Source organism: Oryctolagus cuniculus, chromosome 1 (assembly GCF_964237555.1).
Source record: "Oryctolagus cuniculus chromosome 1, mOryCun1.1, whole genome shotgun sequence".
Lineage (NCBI taxonomy): Eukaryota > Metazoa > Chordata > Mammalia > Lagomorpha > Leporidae > Oryctolagus > Oryctolagus cuniculus.
In genome coordinates this window covers 34,537,782-34,559,723 of record NC_091432.1, presented here as the reverse complement: position 1 = coordinate 34,559,723, position 21,942 = coordinate 34,537,782, and the positions used below count along the sequence as shown (strand labels likewise).

At 37.4% G+C, this 21,942-nt stretch overlaps 2 protein-coding genes across 24 annotated transcripts in view; one reads left to right on the top strand and one right to left on the bottom strand.

Moving 5' to 3' along the window:
- The window catches only part of DNAJC24 (DnaJ heat shock protein family (Hsp40) member C24), an 85,171-nt gene that overhangs the window by 59,364 nt on the left and 3,865 nt on the right, over positions 1-21,942 (top strand). For 4 of the 10 annotated variants that reach the window (XM_070072024.1, XM_070072011.1, XM_008269304.4 and 1 more), the window contains one exon: positions 1,502-1,807. The exons of 1 other annotated variant lie outside the window; for it this stretch is intronic. In XM_070072024.1, coding sequence (XP_069928125.1) covers positions 1,502-1,626 — 125 coding nt within the window. In that variant the 3' untranslated portion in view covers positions 1,627-1,807. Of the gene's footprint in view, positions 1-1,501; positions 2,849-4,789; positions 4,957-15,999; positions 16,270-21,942 lie in introns of those variants that run through there. 5 more of the 10 variants (XM_070072020.1, XM_017345729.3, XM_070072019.1 and 2 more) reach the window with 3 other exon arrangements.
- IMMP1L (inner mitochondrial membrane peptidase subunit 1) overlaps positions 2,838-21,942 on the bottom strand; it is an 84,144-nt gene continuing 65,039 nt past the window's right edge. For all 14 annotated transcript variants that reach the window (XR_011387824.1, XR_011387820.1, XR_011387825.1 and 11 more), the window contains 2 exons: positions 4,135-4,245; positions 2,838-3,003 (listed from right to left, as the gene is read on the bottom strand). Coding sequence is in view for 9 of the 14 variants with exons in the window: in XM_008269313.4 (XP_008267535.1) it covers positions 2,935-3,003; positions 4,135-4,245 (180 nt within the window). In the remaining 5 variants the exon portion in view is untranslated. The remainder of the gene's footprint in view (positions 3,004-4,134; positions 4,246-21,942) is intronic.

Sequence of the window (21,942 nt, the reverse complement as noted above, 5' to 3'; positions counted from 1 at the left end):
AATAAGTAAATAAATAAATGTTAAGGTAAAAAGCAGTAATTTCCAATTAAAACGGATTTCTGTGATAATACTTTTTTTAATGGCTTGATGATGGAATATTAAAAGGAGAAACTTTAATAAGATGTGAACTTTTAGTAAGCATTAATATTTGGAATCATCTATGACAAAACTCAACGGTAGCCCATGGTGTTCTCTGTGTCATTTACCAAGCACATGTCACCTCCAATTGCTTCTGAATGTTCACTGAAGTGGTAATAAAAGAAGAAGAGATTTAGCTTGTGAAAATCAATGGATAGAATATGTATATTTTTAGATAATTTAATAATAAAACAATTGTCTTTGAAAACACATTCTACTATATAGATGGTGGCTTTGATAGGGAAGATATTTGTATTTTTGAACGTAAGAGTAAATTATTTTTATTTATGGAGAAATTATACATTGCAAAAAATAAAAAGCAGGATCAGGTGAATGAATTCATGTTTTCCTTACTGAGAAAAGCAGCACAAAATTTTGGCTTATTTAATTGCTACTTTTTCTAAGGCTGAACTTGATAGAGAGCAAGTACAAGGAAGTTGAATTTTTCTTTTTTCTTTTTCTACATTGATGTGTTGTAAATGCTAATGAGGTTTCAGAATTGAAAGAAGGTATTTGATAACAGGAAATCATGCATCTTTCCAGACTTCATTTATCTCTAACAAAAAATTATTACAGTGGGAAAATAAATGATATGGTTAAGTTCTTTTTCTTCGACAGCCACTGCTAGGAGACAGTAAAATGGAATGACCAAAATGATCAGTGATTCTTTCAGTCAAAGGGCACAAGAATTTCAGCTTCCCAGGAAGACCACGGACTTAAAATTTCCATCATTAGGAGACTAAATGTTGCACTACATTGCCTCATTTGGCCTTCTGAGCTGAGATTTTTCTGTTGCTTCAGCCGTTATTTGGGAAAACCAGCCATACCCACACATCCCACACAGGTGGGGTGAAAAAACCATGACTTTGTATTTATATGTTTCAGTCTGGATTCTGGAAATAATATGATACCCAAACAGAAAGTATCCAGATATTGAACTTTATGATAAACAGCTCAGTTGTCAGAATTTTCTCTAAAAGGGACTCCAGGCATGAACATCATGTTCCCTTAAAAAATGAGCTGTGTAGGGCTGTTTTTCTTTTTCCTTCATGGTAACATTTTGGACAAACACATTGCTGAAGACATAAAACTTTGAAACTTAGATTGCTTCTGTGCACTCCCTTTCCCTTCAAAAACTCTGGACTGTTGAGTCACAGCTCCAGTCCGTCTGCTGTGCATGTAAAGATTCTTTGGTAGAGAATTTTTTAGAAATATTGCCCCTCTGCAAGAATTTTCTTCCAGCTGTCCATTAAATAATGTTATATTTCTCGAGCTTCCTTCTTTTGCTTTTGCAATTTCTATGGAATAAACTTTGCATTTTTAAAGGATGCTACTTATAAGCATTATTTTGTTCTCTTTCCAGACGATCATTCTTTTTCTTGGAGTTGCCGATGTGGTGGAAAATACATTATTTCCAAAGAGGAAGCTGAACAAGCTAACCTGATTTCTTGTGATACATGTTCACTAATTATAGAACTCCTTCATTAGAGCTAAAATTGTTTACCATTTGGAATTCTTTAATTGTATATTCTGAAACGATGAGAGGCTATTTGAGCTTGGTTCATTCAAGGAAATGGATTCTTTTGTTGTCAGACCTATTATTTGCAAAGACAATATAAGACTGTCAAGAAAAGGGCAACTTAGATAAATAAAAAAATTAACTTACTAATTTGTATGTATTTATAATTTATATATACAGGTTGTCACAGATAGGACTGAATTATATTTTATGAATTCCTATCTGAGAACTTTATTATTTTGTTTACTCCTTGGTGTCAAATAAGAATTTTCTTTGCCCTAGTATGTCTCCTCTTTTAGTGGGTAACAGTATTGTATTCTTTTGTAATTACTAAGTTTCTAACCTAAGAACTGCTAAAACTATGTAGGCCTGTTGTGTACCTATCTCAAAGCCTACCATTACACCCAAACTAGAATCTGCGTAACATATGAGCAGATTTCTCCCATAATGAAAGCTAGATGTAGTTATCTATGAAGGTATTTCAAGGTCAATAAAGAAGGCAAAATGTCAACTGTAGAACTGAAAAATAGCTATGGGGGCAGAAGACTGACTCCAATCATGACCCTTTATTTCCAAAGCCTGTGAACACTGCCATTTTGAATTTTAAAAGTAATTTAGGAAAAGAAAGCTATAAAAGCAAATCTGAAACTGGTATATTACTTTCCTCTTAGAATTTCAGAGTATTAAGAAATATTTATAAATAAGTAACCAGTGCTTTGGTAGTATGATGAAACAGACTTTTATATTATTATTGAAAATAGCAGATGTAAAGGTCATACCCCTTATAGATTTCTTTTTCTATGTATTTAATATTCTGTGGATAGTGTAAGTCAGAACTCATTTAAAGAACTTTATGGGATCACTGAAACATTCTTACTCCAGATGAGTGGGCCAGGCATGTAACATGACAGATCACTGTAAGAGTTACTACTCTGCTAAAAGAGTAGCTGAAGTATGAAGCATGTCCAAGCAGAGCAGAGCAGATTACTTTCATCGTATCTGTAAAACTAACGATTCCAAAGTGAGGTATTCATCCAGATTTTCCCCTCAGAATATTTTTATATCTGTCAACATTTAGATGACTTTAGATTACATTTTTATCCATATGTTTTGAACTGATATTGTTTGCAGAGTGTATCTTGCTTATTGTTTATATCTGACAATTAAAAATAAATAAAACTGAATAGTAAATAGTTTATTGGTAAGTATATGGTTTCAATGGCAATAACAAATTCACTTGAAGAGGATACAATATAAAGTCAAAGAATAAATGCTTTTTAATCATCAGAAAATCTGTGGCCATTAGGGCTGTCACGTAGAAATCCAAAATCACTCAGAGGCCAAATCTGTAAAATCAAAATGTGATTGAAGACAGTTAATGAAAGTTATGTTATACAATAATCATATTCCCTTTTTCTATTCATCCCGTTTCTCTATGCCACTTATTCATCAGTCAAGAATAAAGTTTTCTGTATCAGAGTAAGTCTTTAGGAAAGAAACTTAGATATTTAAACTCTGAGGGGCCAGTGTTTTAGCATAGGGGTTAAGCTGTGCCTGTTGTGCTGGTGTCTGTGTGAGCACAGCTTCAAGTCCCAGCTGCTCCACTTCTGATCCAGCTCCTGCTAATGTGCCTGGGAAAGCAGTGGAAGATGGCCCAGGTGCTCGGGCCCTTGCACCCACATGGGAGACCCGGATGAAGCTTCTGGCTCCTGGTTTCAGCCTGGCCTAACCCTGGCTGTTGCAGACATTTGGGGAATGAACCAGTGGACGGGAGGGAGGGGGAGGGGGCAAGGAATGATCAATCAGTCTGTCTATTCTTCTCTGTAACACTTTCAAATAAATAAATCTTAAAAAAAAAAAAAAAAACAAACCTCTAATCGTGAACATTTAAACATTATAGAAGAAAATAAATGCGTGTGGTATGTGCTGGCATTTGGGAAGTAAACCAGTGGGTGAAAGATCTCCCTCTCTATCTCCCTCTCTTTCCATCACTCTGCCTTTCAAATAAATAAAACTTAAAAAATAAGAAGAACCCTATACCCTACGGTCACTATAACAAAGGTAAGTCCATTACCCACTGTACTTAATGGGGGTATGCCCCATTACGGGTAGTTCGAACCTAAACTGCTCATCTACAAATGCCTATTAAAATGTGTCCAGGATATAAAGTGAATGTAGCTATAAAATTTATACAAAACAATTAGAATTTTAGAAATTAAAATTGAAGGTTTTGTAGACTAACAATAAAGCTTGAACTTTATTATTGTAACAAAAAATTATTCTCCATTACCACTCTTTATTCTAGTACAGGGAAAGCGGGCTGTAATGTTTGCATGTAGCTATTAAGAGGCCCACATGTTCATAAGATGTCATCATTCTAACTGGTAAGCCCACTAATAGCTGAAGATTTAAAAAATCATTTGAAGAGAAACAATACAATGAAGAGTAAGCTTACATTTGCAAGCAGAAAACTGTACCTTAAATAAGATTCGTCCTCTTATTAGTCCATATGGAATAGGTCCGTAGTACCTGGAATCTGTAGATCTCTGTAGATTATCACCTTCTAACCAAACATGACCTGTTGGCACCTAGAATTAATGAAAATAAGCAGCCAGTTAGAGATGATAAAACCTAGTTTGGGTCATTTAAAAATGTCATTTGAAGGTAGGATGAAGTGTCCTAAAGGTCTCTTATAAAAATACATACAAATCTTGAGATGTGCATTTATTTCTTACATAATAAAATAACTTCTGAATACCAAAGATTTCAACTTTTTAAATGATAATATGTTTTTTTGTCAAATGGTTCCCAAACATTACTTTTGTTATACAAACCGCAAAGAGAAGCTCTAAGAGATCAAAACAGTATGACAAGGTCATTAATTTAATAGACTTCAAAAGAGGTCATGAGGATGCTGACTGAAAATGTGCCCTCCTGTCTCAGTAACAGCGTAAGCAGGGCAGCCACTCACTCAGCAACATCCTGGGGCCAATACCAAGGCCAGACCTATTAGAATGCTCATGATGAACCAAATGGTAATTGATTGTGACATCAATTACAAATAATCTCATCATTTTATTGGAGTGGGCTTGTCAGAATTCTAATTAAGATCTCTGTTCTGCTTTTGTACAGGCCATATCTTCAATGCATTATACTCTGATAATGACCATCAAGAAGCAGAAGGACCTATTATAAAATCATCAGTTGTAAAATTAATGATGGTGTCCTCCGCCTAAATGAGAAGACCCTATCTCCTATATGTATTAACTGCTAAATAAATTTAAAATTTTACTCAGTGACAATCATAACCATATTTAGAACAGAACACAGTAAAAGCATGCTTTCTTCAACATGAAATATTTGCCCACTAATATCTGTTCAGTTAGAAACTTAAAAGATTACTCTCTGGTAACATTTTTTGAAATAGCTTAAAAGTATTATATCTTATTATTCAATAAGGCTGAGTTATTGTTCTGATAAAAAAAGTATTATGGAAAAGTTTAATGAAACCATTTTTTATTTTTATTTTTTTTAACTTTTATTTAATGAATATAAATTTCCAAAGTACAGCTTATGGATTAAAATGGCTTCCCCCCCCATAACTTCCCTCCCACCTGCAACCCTCCCCTTTCCCGCTCCGTCTCCCCTTCCATTGACATCAAGATTCATTTTCAATTCTCTTTATATACAGAAGATCAGTTTAGCATATATTAAGATTTCAACAGTTTGCACCCACATAGAAACACAAAGTGAAAAATACTGTTTGAGTACTAGTTATAGTAGCATTAAATCACAATGTACAGCACATTAAGGACAGAGATCCTACATGAGGAGTAAGTGCACAGTGACTCCTGTTGTTGATTTAACAAATTGACACTCTTGTTTATGGCATCAGTAATCACCTTAGGCTCTTGTCATGAGTTGCCAAGGCTATGGAAGCCTTTCAAGTTCACCGACTCTGATCATATTTAGACAAGGTTGTAGTCAGAGTGGAAGTTCTCTCCTCCCTTCAGAGAAAGGTACCTCCTTCTTTGATGACCTGTTCTTTAATGAAACCACATTTTTTAATGCCAAAGGTTATTTTTTTTTTTTTACCAAAACAGGCCTCCCTGCCCTGAGGATGGTCCTTTTTTTTTTCTTCATGATTTTTTTTTTAAAGATTTTATTTATCTATTTGAGAAGCAGAGTTACAGACAGAGAGGTCTTCTATCCACTGGTTCGCTCCCCAAATGGCTGCAACAGCCGCAGCTGAGCCAATCCAAAGCCAGGAGCCAGGAGCTTCTTCCAGGTCTCCCATGCAGGTGCAGGGGCCCAAGCCCTTGGACCATATTCTACTGCTTTCCCAGGCCATAGGATAGAGCTGGATTGGAATAGTAGCAGCTGGGATTGGAACCAGTGCCCATATGGGACACTGGCGCTGCAAGCAGAGGCTTAGCCCTCTCTTCCACAGTGCCAGCCTCCGTGATATTTTTTAGACTTATTTATTTATTTGAACATCAGAACTACAGAGAGACAGAGGGAAAGGTCTTCCATCCACTGGTTCACTCTCCACATGTCCTCAAAGGCCAGGGCTGAGCAAGGCCAAAACCGCGAGCCAGGAGCTCCATCTGGGCCTCCCACAAGTATGCAGGCGCCCAAACACTTGGGCCATTTTCCACTGTTTTTACCAGGCCATTTAGCATGGAGCTGGATCAGAAGTGGAGCAACCAGGACACAAACTAGTGCCCGTATAGGACGTCAGCATTCCAAGCAGTGGCTTATCCCACTGCACCGTAACACCAGTCCCCAAACGGTTATTTTTTTAAAAAATTAAATTCAAAAAAGCATGTAAAACATTAATTTGACTTTATATAGGAGACTACAAGATTGTGGAATGTCATATATGTAGAAATATTTGTCAAAAACCTTCAGGTTAATTCTTTGCCCTTCAATACACTTAAATGTTACAAATCTCTTTGTAGAAAAAGGATGTAAATTCACTAAAAGGTTCTATCAGTATAAGACCACTCATTTTTATTAGTGGAACTGGTTGTAGATCCTAGGGCCAACAGCAAGACTAGTTCCTGCCTATATAATAGACTTATGTGTAATGAAGCATTAGACTGCTAAAGTAGGAAAATGAACAGAACAAAAGAGTGAATTTGGAAAAGCCCTATGTAATTAATATATTCCAAAGTATTAATTTGGGAAAACCTACAAGTCCTTCATGTTTTAATTTCCATAGTTTTTCCTTAAAATACACTTATTACTGAATTCTAAGAAAAGCAAGTTATGCATAAGTAAAATGAAGTTAGAGACATCAATTAAAAGCAAAAACTAAAACATTCCACAAACAAATAAGGCAACATACTAACCATCTAGGTAGCTCTTTGCCCATCTCCTTGATCACAAACCAGGGCCCATGGTTTATACATTCTATCGCTCCATGAAGTTTTCCCTAAACTTGTCTGCCCACACCAGATTCTCCAAGTCTGCTTTGCTTGGGACCCTGGACTATAACATCTCTTTATCTGCCTGGCTTTTGTGTCAGTCTTTACCATTTCTTTCTCATCTTTTCTTTCTTCCTCTAGAGCCTTCACTAATTTAGAATTAGTGTTTCAGAGTTCTGAACCCATCCCCTGTCGCTCCCCCTCTTCGCGGAGGAACGACACAGGACCCTGCGCTGTTCTTTCGTCTGCTCGGCCCTTCCCGGGTTTGCTGCTGGTCCTTCCCGGGTTGGCTGCCGATCCTTCGTGGAAGGGCGACTCCCCCTGCCACTTTCCCCACTTCCGTGGGGGAGCGGCACACCGCCGGCCGGCTCTCTCGGGGGCTGCTCAGGTGTTCCTTCAGATAGATGTTCCTGGTGCATGTTGTCTCTCTCCTCCTTTATAGTCCTCTTCCACCAATCCCAACTCTGCTACCCACATGCTGAGTACGCTGCTCTCCTCCAATCAGGAGCAGGATCAGCTCCTGCAGGTCATCACTCAAGTTGGCGAGAGGCAGCTGCGTAGAAGTTGTTTACTCCCTTCTCAGCACCAATATTGTGGGAGAGCAGATGCATAGAATAAGTCTTAATTCCAGTAACTTAGTCTAGTCCGAGTTGCTCCCCACAATTCCCCCTGTTATGTCTGGATCTATTTAACTGATTCACTTCTGGTTATATGGGTTATGTTTTCCATTTCCTCACCCATCTTAGCCATTTGTGATTAAGACAGACATTTATCTGTGAGTGAATTTGATGGCCTTCTATAGAGAATACTAAATGTTGAGGAACTTGGGTTTGGGCAGAGGCAGTTAACTACAGATCACCTTATTCCTTTTGAGTCTTGCTTTTAAGCTTGTTAGGTTAGTCTCTGTCTTCATTTTACTTTAAGGACTATTTGAGCTACACTGCTAAGGCACGCTCCTTTCCCAGTCTCCACTGAATGCTCTGGACAGTCACCAAGATCTGTCCATGCTGCCTAGATATAAATACGTCTCTCCAATCTAGGAAGATTGTGAGCTCTGGAAAATGTCTTATACCTCTCCAGTAATCATTCTCTGTTCAGTCCTACTGACTGTCATGACAAATAAGAAAAATTTAATATTCAGCCCAAAAGCCAATTGAATACCTATGTGGATTTCTGAAAATGTTGAAAAAGATCTTTCCTTCCTGGTAGTCTGATCCATATGTTCCTACCATGTAAACATCCCTCTTCCCCAGTATCTGCCTCTTCAACTCTTGAAGACCACCCCTGTTTTGTTTGAACTTTCTCTTACCCCACTGTAGTTGAAAACTGCCTTAAGAAAGCAGTTGGGGAAAGTATAAGTTTATTTTCTTTTTTCAGGAGTGAGTCTTGTCTGGTGTATGAGAACAGCTGTTTCATGTATATTATTCAGTCTTCTGATACTTTATGGCAGAAGGGCAAGTCCATCACCAGTGACTCCATCATTGCCAGAAGCAGACATTCAAATGACCTAATTTTAAAGGTTTTTGTTTTTAAAATCATACTTCATGGGGTGAGCGTTGCGGCACAGTGGGTTAAGTTGCCACTTGGGATGCCCACATCCCTTTTCAGAGTGCCTGGGTTCAAATCCCAGCTGTTCCACTTCCCATCCAGCTTACTGATAAGGTACCAGATGATGACGCAGGTACTTAAGTCCTCCCACCCACCCTGGAGACCCAGATGGAGTTCCGGGCTCCAGGCTTTGGCCTGGCCCTGCCCAATGAATCAGCAGATGAAAGATTCCTTTCTCTCCCTATATGCAACTTTGCTTTTCAAATAGATAAACATTTAAACGCTTACTTCATAATGATGTAGGCAGACAGTAGCCGCACATACACCCAACCCATTCCCACACATGGCTGGAAATATCCAATCTCTCTGTAGGTTTAGCACAGCCACTCCTCATCATGTACCTGAGCCCTATGTGTACTAGTTACCATGACACTTCTGAGAGGCCCAAAGAAAGAGGCATGAGTGAGCAGTACCCAAGCTCCATCCAAACTCTGACTCCTTTGAATATTCAGTTAAGTCCTGCCCCAAGCACCACCGCCTACCCTATAAAAGGAAGACCCCAACTTTCCAAGAGGCAGCAGCCCTTCCTTTGAGAAAGAAGGTTGCCTGTGCTCATGTCTGAGTATGTGCTATCCGTTTCAACTCCTACCCACCTTATATATATCTCCTCCTTGAGTATATTCGGAGGTGGAGCCAAGAACTTGGATCAAGCCTTGCTTTTGTTGAATTCCTCACAACAATAACAATATGAAAAGAATCATTTTGGGGAGCACTAAAATTTGGTATGTGAAGTGTGCTTTGGCATCTCCTCTTGCATCCCCAGCAATGTATCTCCTTTGTGTTTTTGTTTTACTATTTCCCTATCAGACTCTAGAAAACATTCACCATACTCCACGTGTCATGAGGTACTACACAAGGAAATTCATTATGGTATTGTCTGCATCTCAAAACTGGCAGCGTTATAAATGTTTCTCAGTAGGTAGAGACTAAATTTAAAGCTGATTTAAATAACAGTGGATAGTTGGTTTTAAAAACATAATAGATTGTGATGATATAGTCAATAGAAAACCAAGTTGCAGGGCAAGGTATATAGATTTTAAAAAGTATAAATTTCAAAGTTTACATTTTTATGACGTTCCTATTATTTACATTAGTTATATAAATATATACATACATACAGGCATATACATATATGTCTTAAAAGAACTCATTCAGTGATACTTTTTTTTTTAAGATTGATTTATTTGAGAGGAAGAGTCACAGAGGGAGAGACAGAAAGAGCAGTCTCCCATCCACTGGTTTACTACCCAGTTGGCTGCAAGGGCCAGAGCTGAGCCAATCTGAAACCACGAGCCAGGAGCTTCTTCTGGGTCTCCCATGTGGGTGCAGGGGCCCAAGCCAAGCACTAGGGCCATCTTCCCCTGTTTTCCCAGCAAAAGCAGGGAGCTGGATCGGAAGTGGAGCAGCTGGGATTAGAACCTGTGCCCATGTGAGATGCCTGCGCCATGGGTGGAGGCTTAACCTACTATGCTACAGCGCCGGCCTCAGAGAGTTGTACTTTTTAAAAAGGGAACATTGCCCATCATGATGCAAGTTAATTCGAGCTTTGTTGAATTTTTAAATTTTTGCTTTGTCTATTGTCATGTGAAAAGAGAATGACCTAGCTTCAAATTCATATAGTAGGCTCTTCCTCATAGTACAACTAAATGACATCAGTACTGTCATCAAATCTCTCCATTGCTCAAGTATTAATCTAACCAAGAACTCATTTATTTAAGCAAACATGAAATATAACACACTTTTGGTTTAGGTCTGAAATGCAAAACCTGACTTAGTATGGAAAGAGACAAAGAACAGAATAAAAATGTCTATTCTAACTCAAAACATGGTTATTGTCTGTTAATCTGTTGGTTATCACTGAGTTGAAAATTCAAACCAGATTAAAAAAATTTATAGCTGTAGTGTACAAGATACAAGGGTAGATTAAAACATTTTTAAGCTATGATGCTTTACAACTGAAGCTGAAAAGCACTCCAATAAACACATTTATAATAAATGTGTTAGAACTGGCCAAAAATGGAAATCCTAATTCCAAGTCTTTATTTATTACTTCTCATTTAAAACTTTTAATTCTTAGATTGTTTTTCTTTTATACAAGTCTGTCTTGCCATCCTGAATGAATGCATGAAACTGTTTTCAATGAAAGCCACTATAAATTGTCCTTACTTTTGCTCAAATATGAATTTTGGTCATTCAGACATAACTCACTTTACAGCTAAATTTTAAAGCATTTAAAGAATCCTTAAATCATTCTTGTTTTTTTCTTACTACTTACTAGTTTACTTCCTGAGCCATGATAAAACCTAATCTCAGGGCTGGACAAAAGAATCAAGCCTCTAGTTCTCAGCTATATTTACTGAGGTCTAGTTAAGTGCCTCCTTTTTAGTACAAGCAACAAATGTAATTGCCTCATGGCCTGCGGGTGTCCATTTAACAAAAGAGGCTTTTTGTGAGGCAACCACAGGTGTTACCTTTCTTGATTCAAGTGAAATCTGATGAATGAGTCCTCAATATCAAATAACACGTTTACTAAACTGTAATCAAACTCATTTGTTTGATTAAGCAAAGAACATCTACTTAAGAAAAAGTTCTGACTAAATACTAAGATATTTGTGTTTGACCTTTCAAAAGTTTCAAAAAATAAAATTCTAAGAACAGACTGATTTTTAATTAACAGCCTGTTTACCATATACTTTATAGTTTAAAACTAGCAAGGGTGAAGTGTGCATTTGCACACTGGCCCTACCTATTGCTCTTACTTCTTTATGTGTTCTAAAATGACTGCAAAAGAAAAAAGAAAGGATACTTATCAAAGAAACAAAATCATAAAGGCAAAGAGGAAAGTTTTTGGAATACTTTTTTTTTAAGATTAGATTTTCCTTTTCCTCTATGAAAAAAGGCACACCCTTTTAATGAAAGCAGATAAAGCCTTTTTCTTTCGTTTTTCATAAAAGCAAATGGAAGTGATACTTCAGTAGCAGTTAAGTCTCAGAAGTATTTCATTTTGCACACATGATTATATCTCTCCATCAATGATATACAATCAGATTTCTACACCACCATGTAACTAATGCATATTGCTTAATCATGACTTGAGACTCTATGTATAACTACGAGACAATATTTGGAAAATAAATTTATTTATTAATATTATTTAAAAAGACTATATAAAAGCAAGTGTTTGTTCAAATCATGTAACAAAATTAGAAACATCATCAGTAAATAATTGTTTACCTTCATGCAATAGCAGCAAAAGCCATAAACAAACATATATGCAAAAATTTATAAAAATTATTACTTTTAAAAAACACAAAACTGAGAAAACATTAATAATCTTTAATTTTTAAAAAAGTAATGAAAGTGTCTCAAGTACCAGTTATTAGTATCTCTGAAAGCAAACTCAGGGAACAGTTTCACTAATATACTATTTTTGTTGACATTCTCTTTGTCCACATTCTGCCCACCTGAGCTAATTAAGACAGTGGACTATCTGGTAACCTGAAGTGCTTGCACATGAAATGCGTGACAAAGGATTATAAGAAACAGGCCCAGAACAACACACTGATTATTTCAATGGGTACTATTTCTATGTAGCCATGCTTCTTTTTCTTCTCACTTAAAAATATCTAAAAGTTAGACGTACAATTTGGGACATGCTCAATCTGACTTGCCCCAAATGGTAGAGTTAGAAATGTGCCAGGGGATTCCAATACAATCCCATCAAGGTGGCATGTTCCAATGCCATCTCACTAGTCCCAGTGATCAATTTCAGTTCACAATTGATCATACTAATAGGTCTAAAAGTCAAAGGGATCACATAAACAAGACTAGTGTCTGCTAATACTAACTGATAGAATCAAAAAGGGAGAGAATAATCCAACATGGGAAGTGGGATACACAGCAGACTCATAGAATGGCAGATGTCCTAAACAGCACTCTGGCTTCAGAATCAGCGCTTAAGGCATTTGGATCTGGCTGAAGAGCCCATGAGAGTATTTCAGGCATGGAAAACCAAGACACTCTGGGAAAAAAAAAAAAAAAAAAAAAAAAAGGACCTAAATAAAAGATCTCTGCGAGTGAGATCCCAGTAGAAAGAACAGGCCATCAAAGAAGGAGGTACCTTTCTCTGAAGGGAGGAGAGAACTTCCACTTTGACTATGACCCTGTCGGAATAAGATCGAAGTCCGCGAACTCAAAAGGCTTCCATAGCCTTGGCAACTCATGACTAGAGCCTAGGGAGATTACTGACGCCATAAACAAGAGTGCCAAATTGTTAAGTCAACAACAGGAGTCACTGTGTACTTACTCCTCATGTAGGATCTCTGTCCTTAATGTGTTGTTCAATGTGAATTAATGCTATAACTAGTACTCAAACAGTATTTTACACTTTTTGTTCTGTGTGGGTGCAAACTGATGAAATCTTTACTTAATATATACTAAATCGATCTTCTGTATATAAAGAGAATTGAAAATGAATCTTGATGTGAATGGAATGAGAGAGGTAGTGGGAGATGGGAGGGGTGTGGGTGGGAGGGAAGTTATGGGGAAGAAAGCCACTGTAATCATAAACTGTACTTTGGAAATGTATATTTACTAAATAAAAGTTTAAAAAAAAATTCTGCCTTACTACTATGTTATCCATATCAGTCTTGGGACTGTTACTGTCCTTTTCTACTTAAAAATGATTCAAGGGTAGGCACTTGTTCCAACATTTAAGACACCACTTGGAATGCCTATTTGTCACATAGGAGTACCTAGTTCCAGTCCTGCCAACTCCTGTTCCAATCCAGCTTTCTATTAATGTGCACCCTGGGAGGCAGCAGATGTTAAATTAAGTACTTGGGTCCCTGCCACACAAGTGGAAACCCAGACTGAGTTCTTCACTCCTGGCAGCAGCCTGACCCAGCCCTGGCTTTAGCTGGCACTGAGGGAGTCAATCAGTGGATGGAAGATCTCTCTCTTTTTCCCTCTCTTGTGTTTCTTTCAAATAAAGTGAAAAAAAAAAAATGAAACTGATGCCTGCCACCTTAGGATACAGCCAATCATTGCAAAAGAGGAATCTATAAAGAAGTTTTAGTAGGCGGCACAGGGATGTGACTGGAAGATAGACTTTTTATTAACAGCTTCTCTTTCATTACTGAGTATCTCCCTGCTTAGTCTAAGACTTGACTTCCTCATTCTTACAGATATTGCAGGCTAAGCTCCATCTTCTCCGTAAGTATTCAATACTTTCATCCAGTCTGAGTGAGTAATCTCTGAAATGTTAAGGATAGTGGTTGAAGATACAGTTTACAGAGTCATAGTCCTGAGGTCCCAATGCAGCTATGCAAACCTCCAGTTAAGCACTTGTACATGCTATTTAAACCTCATCTATTCAACTAGGACAAATAAATTACCTTACAGAAATACTGTGAGAACCAAATGCAGTAACACAAGGCTCCTGGCATCCTGTAAACACTCTAAGAGAACTCCCTAGCAATTGCCCCAGCTGCTGTAGTGAATGAGGCCTACCGGGCTTTCTTTGTTCCTAAGCAGTCTGCCTACCCAGTTCTCTGCAAAGTCAAGTGCACTTGGCAATTTTACTTAGTTTTAGCTCTTTTGTTTTTACACTGTATTCAATTACACAGGTATGGTTATAACGGAGTCTTTGAATTGAATCCATTATGTACAATAATTGTGAATAAGTACCATATTAATTACTCTGGTTCAATTAAATTCAGATAAAATCATCCCAAGTTAATAGAAAAGACTAACATTTTAGTCCTTTAACAGGCATCTTCATCAAGCAATATTTATTAAATACTGAATATTTAGGTCTTTCTTTATGAAACATCTACTTCATTTACCAACTATTCAGAAAGTGAAGGAAGAACCTTGAAAGTGCAGCATAGGGTTTTCCATCCAGGTCATCCAACACTAAGATCCCAGTCTTATCAGACAGTGAATCATCTTACCCTCTGACTTCCTTTTTGTTCTATTTGTAAACACAATGTTACCTGCCTTGTTTGGGATTAGTATTTAAAAGACACATTTTATATTCTCATTCTAAAATTATCTCTGGCTTCCACTTTAATACACTTTTGTTGGGGCCGATGTTGTGGCACAGTGGGTTAAGCTGCCACTGTAGACATTAGCACCTCCTATTGGAGCTCCAACTGTCTGCTCTGCTTCCTATCCACTTTTCTACTCATGTACCTGGGAAAGCAGCAGATTATGGCCCAAGTATTTGGGCCCCTGCCACCTACATTGGGAGATCCAGATACAGTTCTAGGTTCTGGGTTTGGCTTGGACCAGCCCTGGCCATTGCAGCCATTTGGGGAATGAACCAGTGGATGGAAGATTCATTCTTTCTATCTCTGTCTCTCTCTCTCTCTCTCTCTCTGTCACCTTGCCTCTCAAATAAATAAATATTTTTTAAAAATATACTCTTGTTATCATAATCCAAAATAAGTATAACAATGCAACATACAGTATTTCAGAGTGTAACAGAATATGGTTAAGTACTAAAATAATGACTTTTCTTGTGCGCTCAGAAAAATAGTTCTAAACAGTTCTAATAGTAAAGCAAATACACACTGCATAATACATTTCCAACAAAAGTCTTATTCCTGACACTTCCCATAATAATTCCCAAAGTCCAAACTCATCCCTGTATGCATGTACCGCTACAGATGAATATCTGTGGCTCCTTTCAATCTCCTATTGCCCCTATGCATAACTGATTCTTATAAACATTGGCTGGAAAAGAGATTCATATCTGAAATGGTATTAGAAATATATCACCAGTAGAAAAGAGGTCATACTCCAATAAAGAAATGATTAAAGATGTAGCCCAGGGGCTGGCGTTGTGGTGTAACAGGTTAAGCTGCCACCTGAAATCCTGGCATCCCATATGGGCATGGGTTGGAGGCTGGCTGCTCCACTTCCAATCCAGCTCCCTGTTAATGTGCCTGGAAAAGTAGTGGAAGATTGTGGTGGAATGAGAAGGCCATGCCAAGATGGCCACTGGCAAGCTAGCGTCAATTACTCAGGAGTGGCTTTGGAAACCCCCTGGGAAACCCCCTGGCAACAGAGCCTGCCTGACAACAGGCTGTGATTGGATGGCTTTAGAAACCACATGGCAACGGAGCCTGCCTGGCAACAGGCTGTAATTGGATGGCTTCGGATGCTGCCTGGCAACAGACTGTGATTGGTTAGGGCATAAACCGCCCCTTGACCGGATTGGCTGCCTTGGCTATTTAAGCTGTTGTACCAACTGAAATAAAGGAGTCTGCGGGATGCTCACCTCTTGCCTGCTTTCACCAGATTCCTGGGATCTGTGTGGTGACTCCGTGCCTCTTGCCCCCACCACGCTCCTCCTCTCAGAATGAATCCACTGCAACAGAACATGGCCCAAGTCCTTGGGCCCCTGCACCCACCGGATGGAGCTCCTACTCCTGGCTTTGGACTGGCCCAGCCCCGGGCATTGCAGCCTTTTGGGAAATGAAACAGCCGATGGAAGATTTCTCTCTCTTTCTCTCTCTCTCTCTCTAGCTTTTCAAATAAAAAATAATTTTTTTAAAAAAAGAAACAAAATGTAGGCCTTTTTGTATGCGGTGTTACTAATGCATTTTTAAAAATGACATCATTGTATGTTTTTCCATGACACTTCTCCAACTTATGTTTTTATCCATCAAAACACAATTCTAACATTGCAAACCCTGCACATTATTTAGAATGAAATCTAGCTTTGTGAATATAAAATTGTATATTGTGCAGGTGGATGACGGAATTTTTTTGTGATGATGCATGATACAAAGAGTAGCTTCAAAAAAGTAGATGGATGTCCAGGGCTGAAAGCATGAAAACACTGTTTTGACTAAGAGATCATGAAAACATATTATGTGGACTTAAAGAAGGGAATAGCAAGGCATCTAGACATCATTTTGGTAAAGCACAGTATTTTTGCCACTGTATTTTGCTATAATAATTTAATTGCCACTGTGTTAATTTAAAATATAATCTTAGGCTTCACTTGCCCAAATTGAAAAGGTCTTCTATTTCCCAAATTTGCATGTTCTCCATACCCTTATTTTATTATTTCACCTACCCTTATTGCTAAAGCTGAAACTTGGGTGTCATTTTAAAGATAGCAGTTCCAGCATCAGATCTTGTTTATAAATTTCCTTAATTTTTCTGAAATTTTCATACTTGTTTCCATTCTCAGTGGTAATCTCAATTGTGTCTAACTTAAGCCTATTAACTGGTCTCTGTCTCCAGTCTCTCCTGCTCCAACCCATCCTGTTAGTCTACACTAATATGAGACTTATCTTTGAAGGATTAAGTCTAGTCATGTTATTCCCTGCTTGAGACACAGAAGGAACTGGGAGCCCCACTTACCCCTTTTATTTTTATCTCCTTTCATGACCTACCCGCCTACTACATATTCCCTACATAGGAACTTATTTTTGACAGTTCCCCTAAAGCACAATGCCACACTCTTACTTTCGCCTTCATAATATGCTGCCAGTCTTGGCCAACTCCTACTTACCCTTTAAAACTCCAGCTCAGTTCCCAGGAAAATAATCCTATCTGCCCACTCTGGATACTCTGTATATAATTCTGTTATGCCATATTGTTATTCATTGCTCCTGCAGCTTGAATGAGAATTTCTAAAGCTGCACTATCCAATACAGTAGTAACTAGTCACTCATGTGGCTATTAAAGTTTAGAAATTATATTAAAAATTAAGAATTCCAGTTTCTCAGGCACTCTAACCACATTTCATGTATTCAGTTAGCTACATGTGCCTAGCTATCACCCTACTGGACAGCACATATATAGAATGTTTTCATTATTTCAGAAATTTCTGTTGCACATTACTGAAGGCAAGGACTTTATATACCTTCATGTAGTGCTGGCCCCCAAGTAAGTGTTCAATAACTGTTTATGGAATTAATTGATAGCATGCATAAGTAAAAATGACAGGTTCAGAAGTTAACAACTGGCAAATTTGCCTACAGTCTCCATTCCCATCCTACCTTTCTGCACAGTGTCCCCCACCCCGCAAGTCCAGTGGTCGGGCTGTTCCTGAAGCAGTCTCTTAAAGAAGACGCCTGAATGCTGAGATTGGTTTGAGGTCCAAAGTCCTTAGTCTATGTTCCTAGACATATTTTGACTTTCTTTATATAAGGAGAGGGGGTCAAATTTCAAGTCTCTTCAGATGACAGTTTTCTCTAATACTTCCTGACTTAGAGATTCATACACAGTATGAACAGGAAGAAGGTAGATTAGACTCTTGAATTATATCTTGAGACTTTTACTTAGTACTCTCTTAGACACTGTTTCATTTCCTTTCTCTATTGGCCTTGTGTGTATGTTCAGTGAGAATGGAGGCACTAACTGTGTCATGCTAAATGATTTATATATTTTTATATATTTTCTTAAAATGAGAATTCTAACCCAGGAGGAAAACACTCTCACATGTCTAGTTTAGCAATACAATGACTTGTTAAGCCAATATTTTCATATTAATTTAGTATCTTCCACTGTTTTATAACATGTATACCTACTTTTATATTTCTTATTCCTCTTTCCTATTCCTGTTTAAGTCAGAGAATAGTTTGGTGTAATAAATATATTTTTATGCGCTAAGATTATGCAAGTCACAGAAACCAAACTCAACCTGTCAAATTTTGGTTAAACAAAGTGGTTACATAGCAATTTCATTTAGTTGCCTTTTCCAAAAGACATCTTAACATATTCCCCTAAACAACAGCAGCTTTTCCAGCAGACCTGGTAAAACGATTATATCAGATTAAGAAACCACATGATACTTGGAATATATTCTCTTCATTAGCAGCAGAGTTTGGAGGCTGGTTCAGATGCTTACAATGAGCAGCAGTGTTACAATTTCAACCTTTGTTAATTTTTCCAATTAGGTGCAGGCAAATTCGAAGTACAGATAGAGAGCTTGAAGATGAAAACAAATATTTACGTTTTACTGAATTACATTCTGCCTCACGAGATGTACACCAATGATACTGATTTTCGAATTTTGAGTGGTCTGAATATTTTTAGTTGAAAAACATTAATTAATTGTAGGACCACCTCCTAAACTCAGTAGAAATGATAAACTTTATATAAATATAAATAATAAAAATAGTAGTACAAAATAAAATTCTATCACTACATATTATTGTTAAATTAAGCTCAGATTCTAAAAACGTTCAGAGAACACATAAGAAAATCCTTGAGTTTGGGGTCCTCCCAGGTGATTCTTTCATGTTAACATCTGAACAAAAACACCTCAAACTTGTAAACAATAAGTCAAATTTATCTTCAGAATTGTGTTAGCTATAGGATGAAAAAGTCACGTCATCTCCGCAGCGAACTTCACTTTAGCAAAAGAGTAAACAAATTTCCTCCACATCAGCTGCAATCAAGGCATTAGCACTATGCTATGACTGATTATCCTGGGAACCGTTGCTGAGAAATGAATGTGTAGCACAGGTTTTTATCACCATAGTCTGCAAAAAGCGAGTCCCTTGTTTAGATATCCTAGTTGTAATAAGTGACATTATTAGGTAGTTCTTCTATTTAAATGACATACGGATTTAGTGTATCAGCAGCTTATAATAAACAAGCCCTTTCAATCTGATGATTCCTCTCCCTACACAGAAGTACTTTTTCTGTTTATAATACAAGTGGTAATAGAAGACCAGATGGTTGTGACATTTAGCTAAGGTAAATGACATTTAAACAAACAGAAAAACAGCATTAGGATATTCAGGGATTTGAACTATATCCTAAATACAAAGTACACATTAAATGACTGTAAGTGTTAACAATATAATGTGACCATTTTCTAATGCTGTCTAATTAGTGAGATTGTTTTTCAGATTGCCAACCAGTTTTACTTAAATATTTTATAATATATTGTAAGCCAACTTTATTATTGCCATATTGTTGCACTTCTAAGTTCTTCTTTTAAAAACACTATACCACCATTGTATACTGAATGCATTAAATTAGTTCTCTCTAAAATGAAAAATTGACCCTATTTCTTACATTCCTGCCAATAATGATAATGTTGTTATTAATATACCCTGTAATTCACAAAGAAAAATATAAAAAATTCCACATTTCTTATTCATCTAACATCACCCTTTTGTAGTAACAGACCTCATTTGGTAAAAACATTTCTCCTTCTGTGTCTAACACTGACATCTATAGTTTCAAGGACAACCAAAAATATTTAAATAGACTGATATTTTGGTAGATTTAAAGTTAAAAAATAATTTTTCTAATAAGTAGACATTTCCATCAACAATGTAAAAACTGCTGTGCTCTAACCACAGTAATATAATAAATTCCCATAATTAAATCCTATTAATAAGTCAATTTTCAATACAAGGATGTGCTTTGGTTCAGAAACTAAAACTCAGTAAAGTTTTAATTGTTTGGAAAAATTTTAAAAATTATTCTTCATTTTATAATGAACAACCAATGGAAAGCAGAAGTTTATACTTAAGGGAAAAGTTTACAAACCACAGATAACTTAACCATCATTAATCTGTCAACCAATAAAAGGATCAAAAGAACAAAGCACCAGAATAGTATTTAAAGAAGTCCAGAAGACACATATATTTCTACTGAAATGTAGAGAACTCTCATTACCAAACAACCTAGTGAGCAGGTACTGAATGTTTTAATAGCAATCTAACCTTCATCATTACAAAACTACCATGGCATTTCCGAGGCATCAAACCTTCCCTCGAAATGAGACCAGGGCAAAGTCCAGTGTATCTCAAATCAACCACTCCTTTAGGAGAATTATTTTAGACAAAATTCAGTACTTTAAAGTAATAAGTCAATTCAAAGTCAGGAAGATTTTTATTCTACACTGAAAAATATCATGCAGCCCAAATAGGAGCCACTTAGAAAAAGAAACAAGCAGCACCCTGCTCTCCTAGTACACAGTAACTAACAGGGACAGTCCACTATTTTCTAATTTCACCTTCACCTGTCATTACGTAAGGTGGTCAGATAGCCTTTCCATTAGAAGTAGCCACCACAGATGTGGCAAATTCACTGCTAGCATTCAGAATGGTGAACTACAAGAAAAGTCACCTTTCTGAAAATTTGTAATATCATGTCCTTACTCAGAAGCAAGTTGGCAGTAGAAAGTAGAAGAAACTAAAGTAGAATTAGAATAGAAACTATAAAAAAAGTCATACCTTTCATATATATATTGGTCTACCCTTTGAGTACTTTTAAAAATACCTACTGGATGCCAAATCAATCTACATTCTGGGAGTCCTTGCCATCAAGAACCTTTTATTGGGGCCGGCATTGTGGCATAATAGGTAAAGGCCACCTGCAAAGCGAGCATCCCATATGGGCACCAGTGCAAGTCCTGGCTGCTGCATTTCCAATCCAGCACTTCACTAATTTGGCTGGGAAAGCAGCAGAAGATTGTCCAAATCCTTGGGCCCATTCCATGCACATGGAAGACCCAGAAGAAGCTCCTGTCTCTTGGCTTTGGACCTGCCCAGCTCCAGCCATTGCAGCCATTGCAGCCATTGCAGCCATTTGGGGAGTGAACCAGCAGATGGAACATCTCTCTGTCTCTCTAACTCTGTCTCTCTTTGTCTCTCCTTCCCTCTCTATGTAACTCTGCCTTTCAAATAAATAAGTAAATATTTTTTAAAAGGAAACTTTTATTGTAGAGCAGGGTTCAGCAAATGCTCCCAGTAAAGGACCAGATAGTCAATTAGTCTAGACTTTGCAGGTCATATAATTTCTGTCACAACTATTCAACTCTGCCATTTTAGTGAAAGCAGACACAAACAAAATGCAAGTGAATGAACATGCTGGTCTTTAAATAAAACTTTAAATACAAAAACAAAAAGAAAAAGAAAAAGGAGGCAGCAGAAAAAGGAAGCGGATCTTGTAGGATTTGTAGACCACTTAAGGTCTAGACTTTCATTACAAATGAGACGGAGAGTAATTGGGCCTTTGAGCATGAGGAATACACTTGCTCTTTAACAGCATCATCACAGAGGATCACGTCAGTTACTGTATGGAGAGTATCAGCGGAAAGGATAGGGAAGCAAAAAACTGGGGAGAGTATGCACAAAGAGAATTTCAGTAATTATTGCCACAAAATAAGAAAGATGAGTTCGTCTTGAGTCAGGATGATTATCAGGGACCACCACATGGCCTGAATTCTGTTAGAGGCCTAAATTTTTGAGACCACCCCACAGC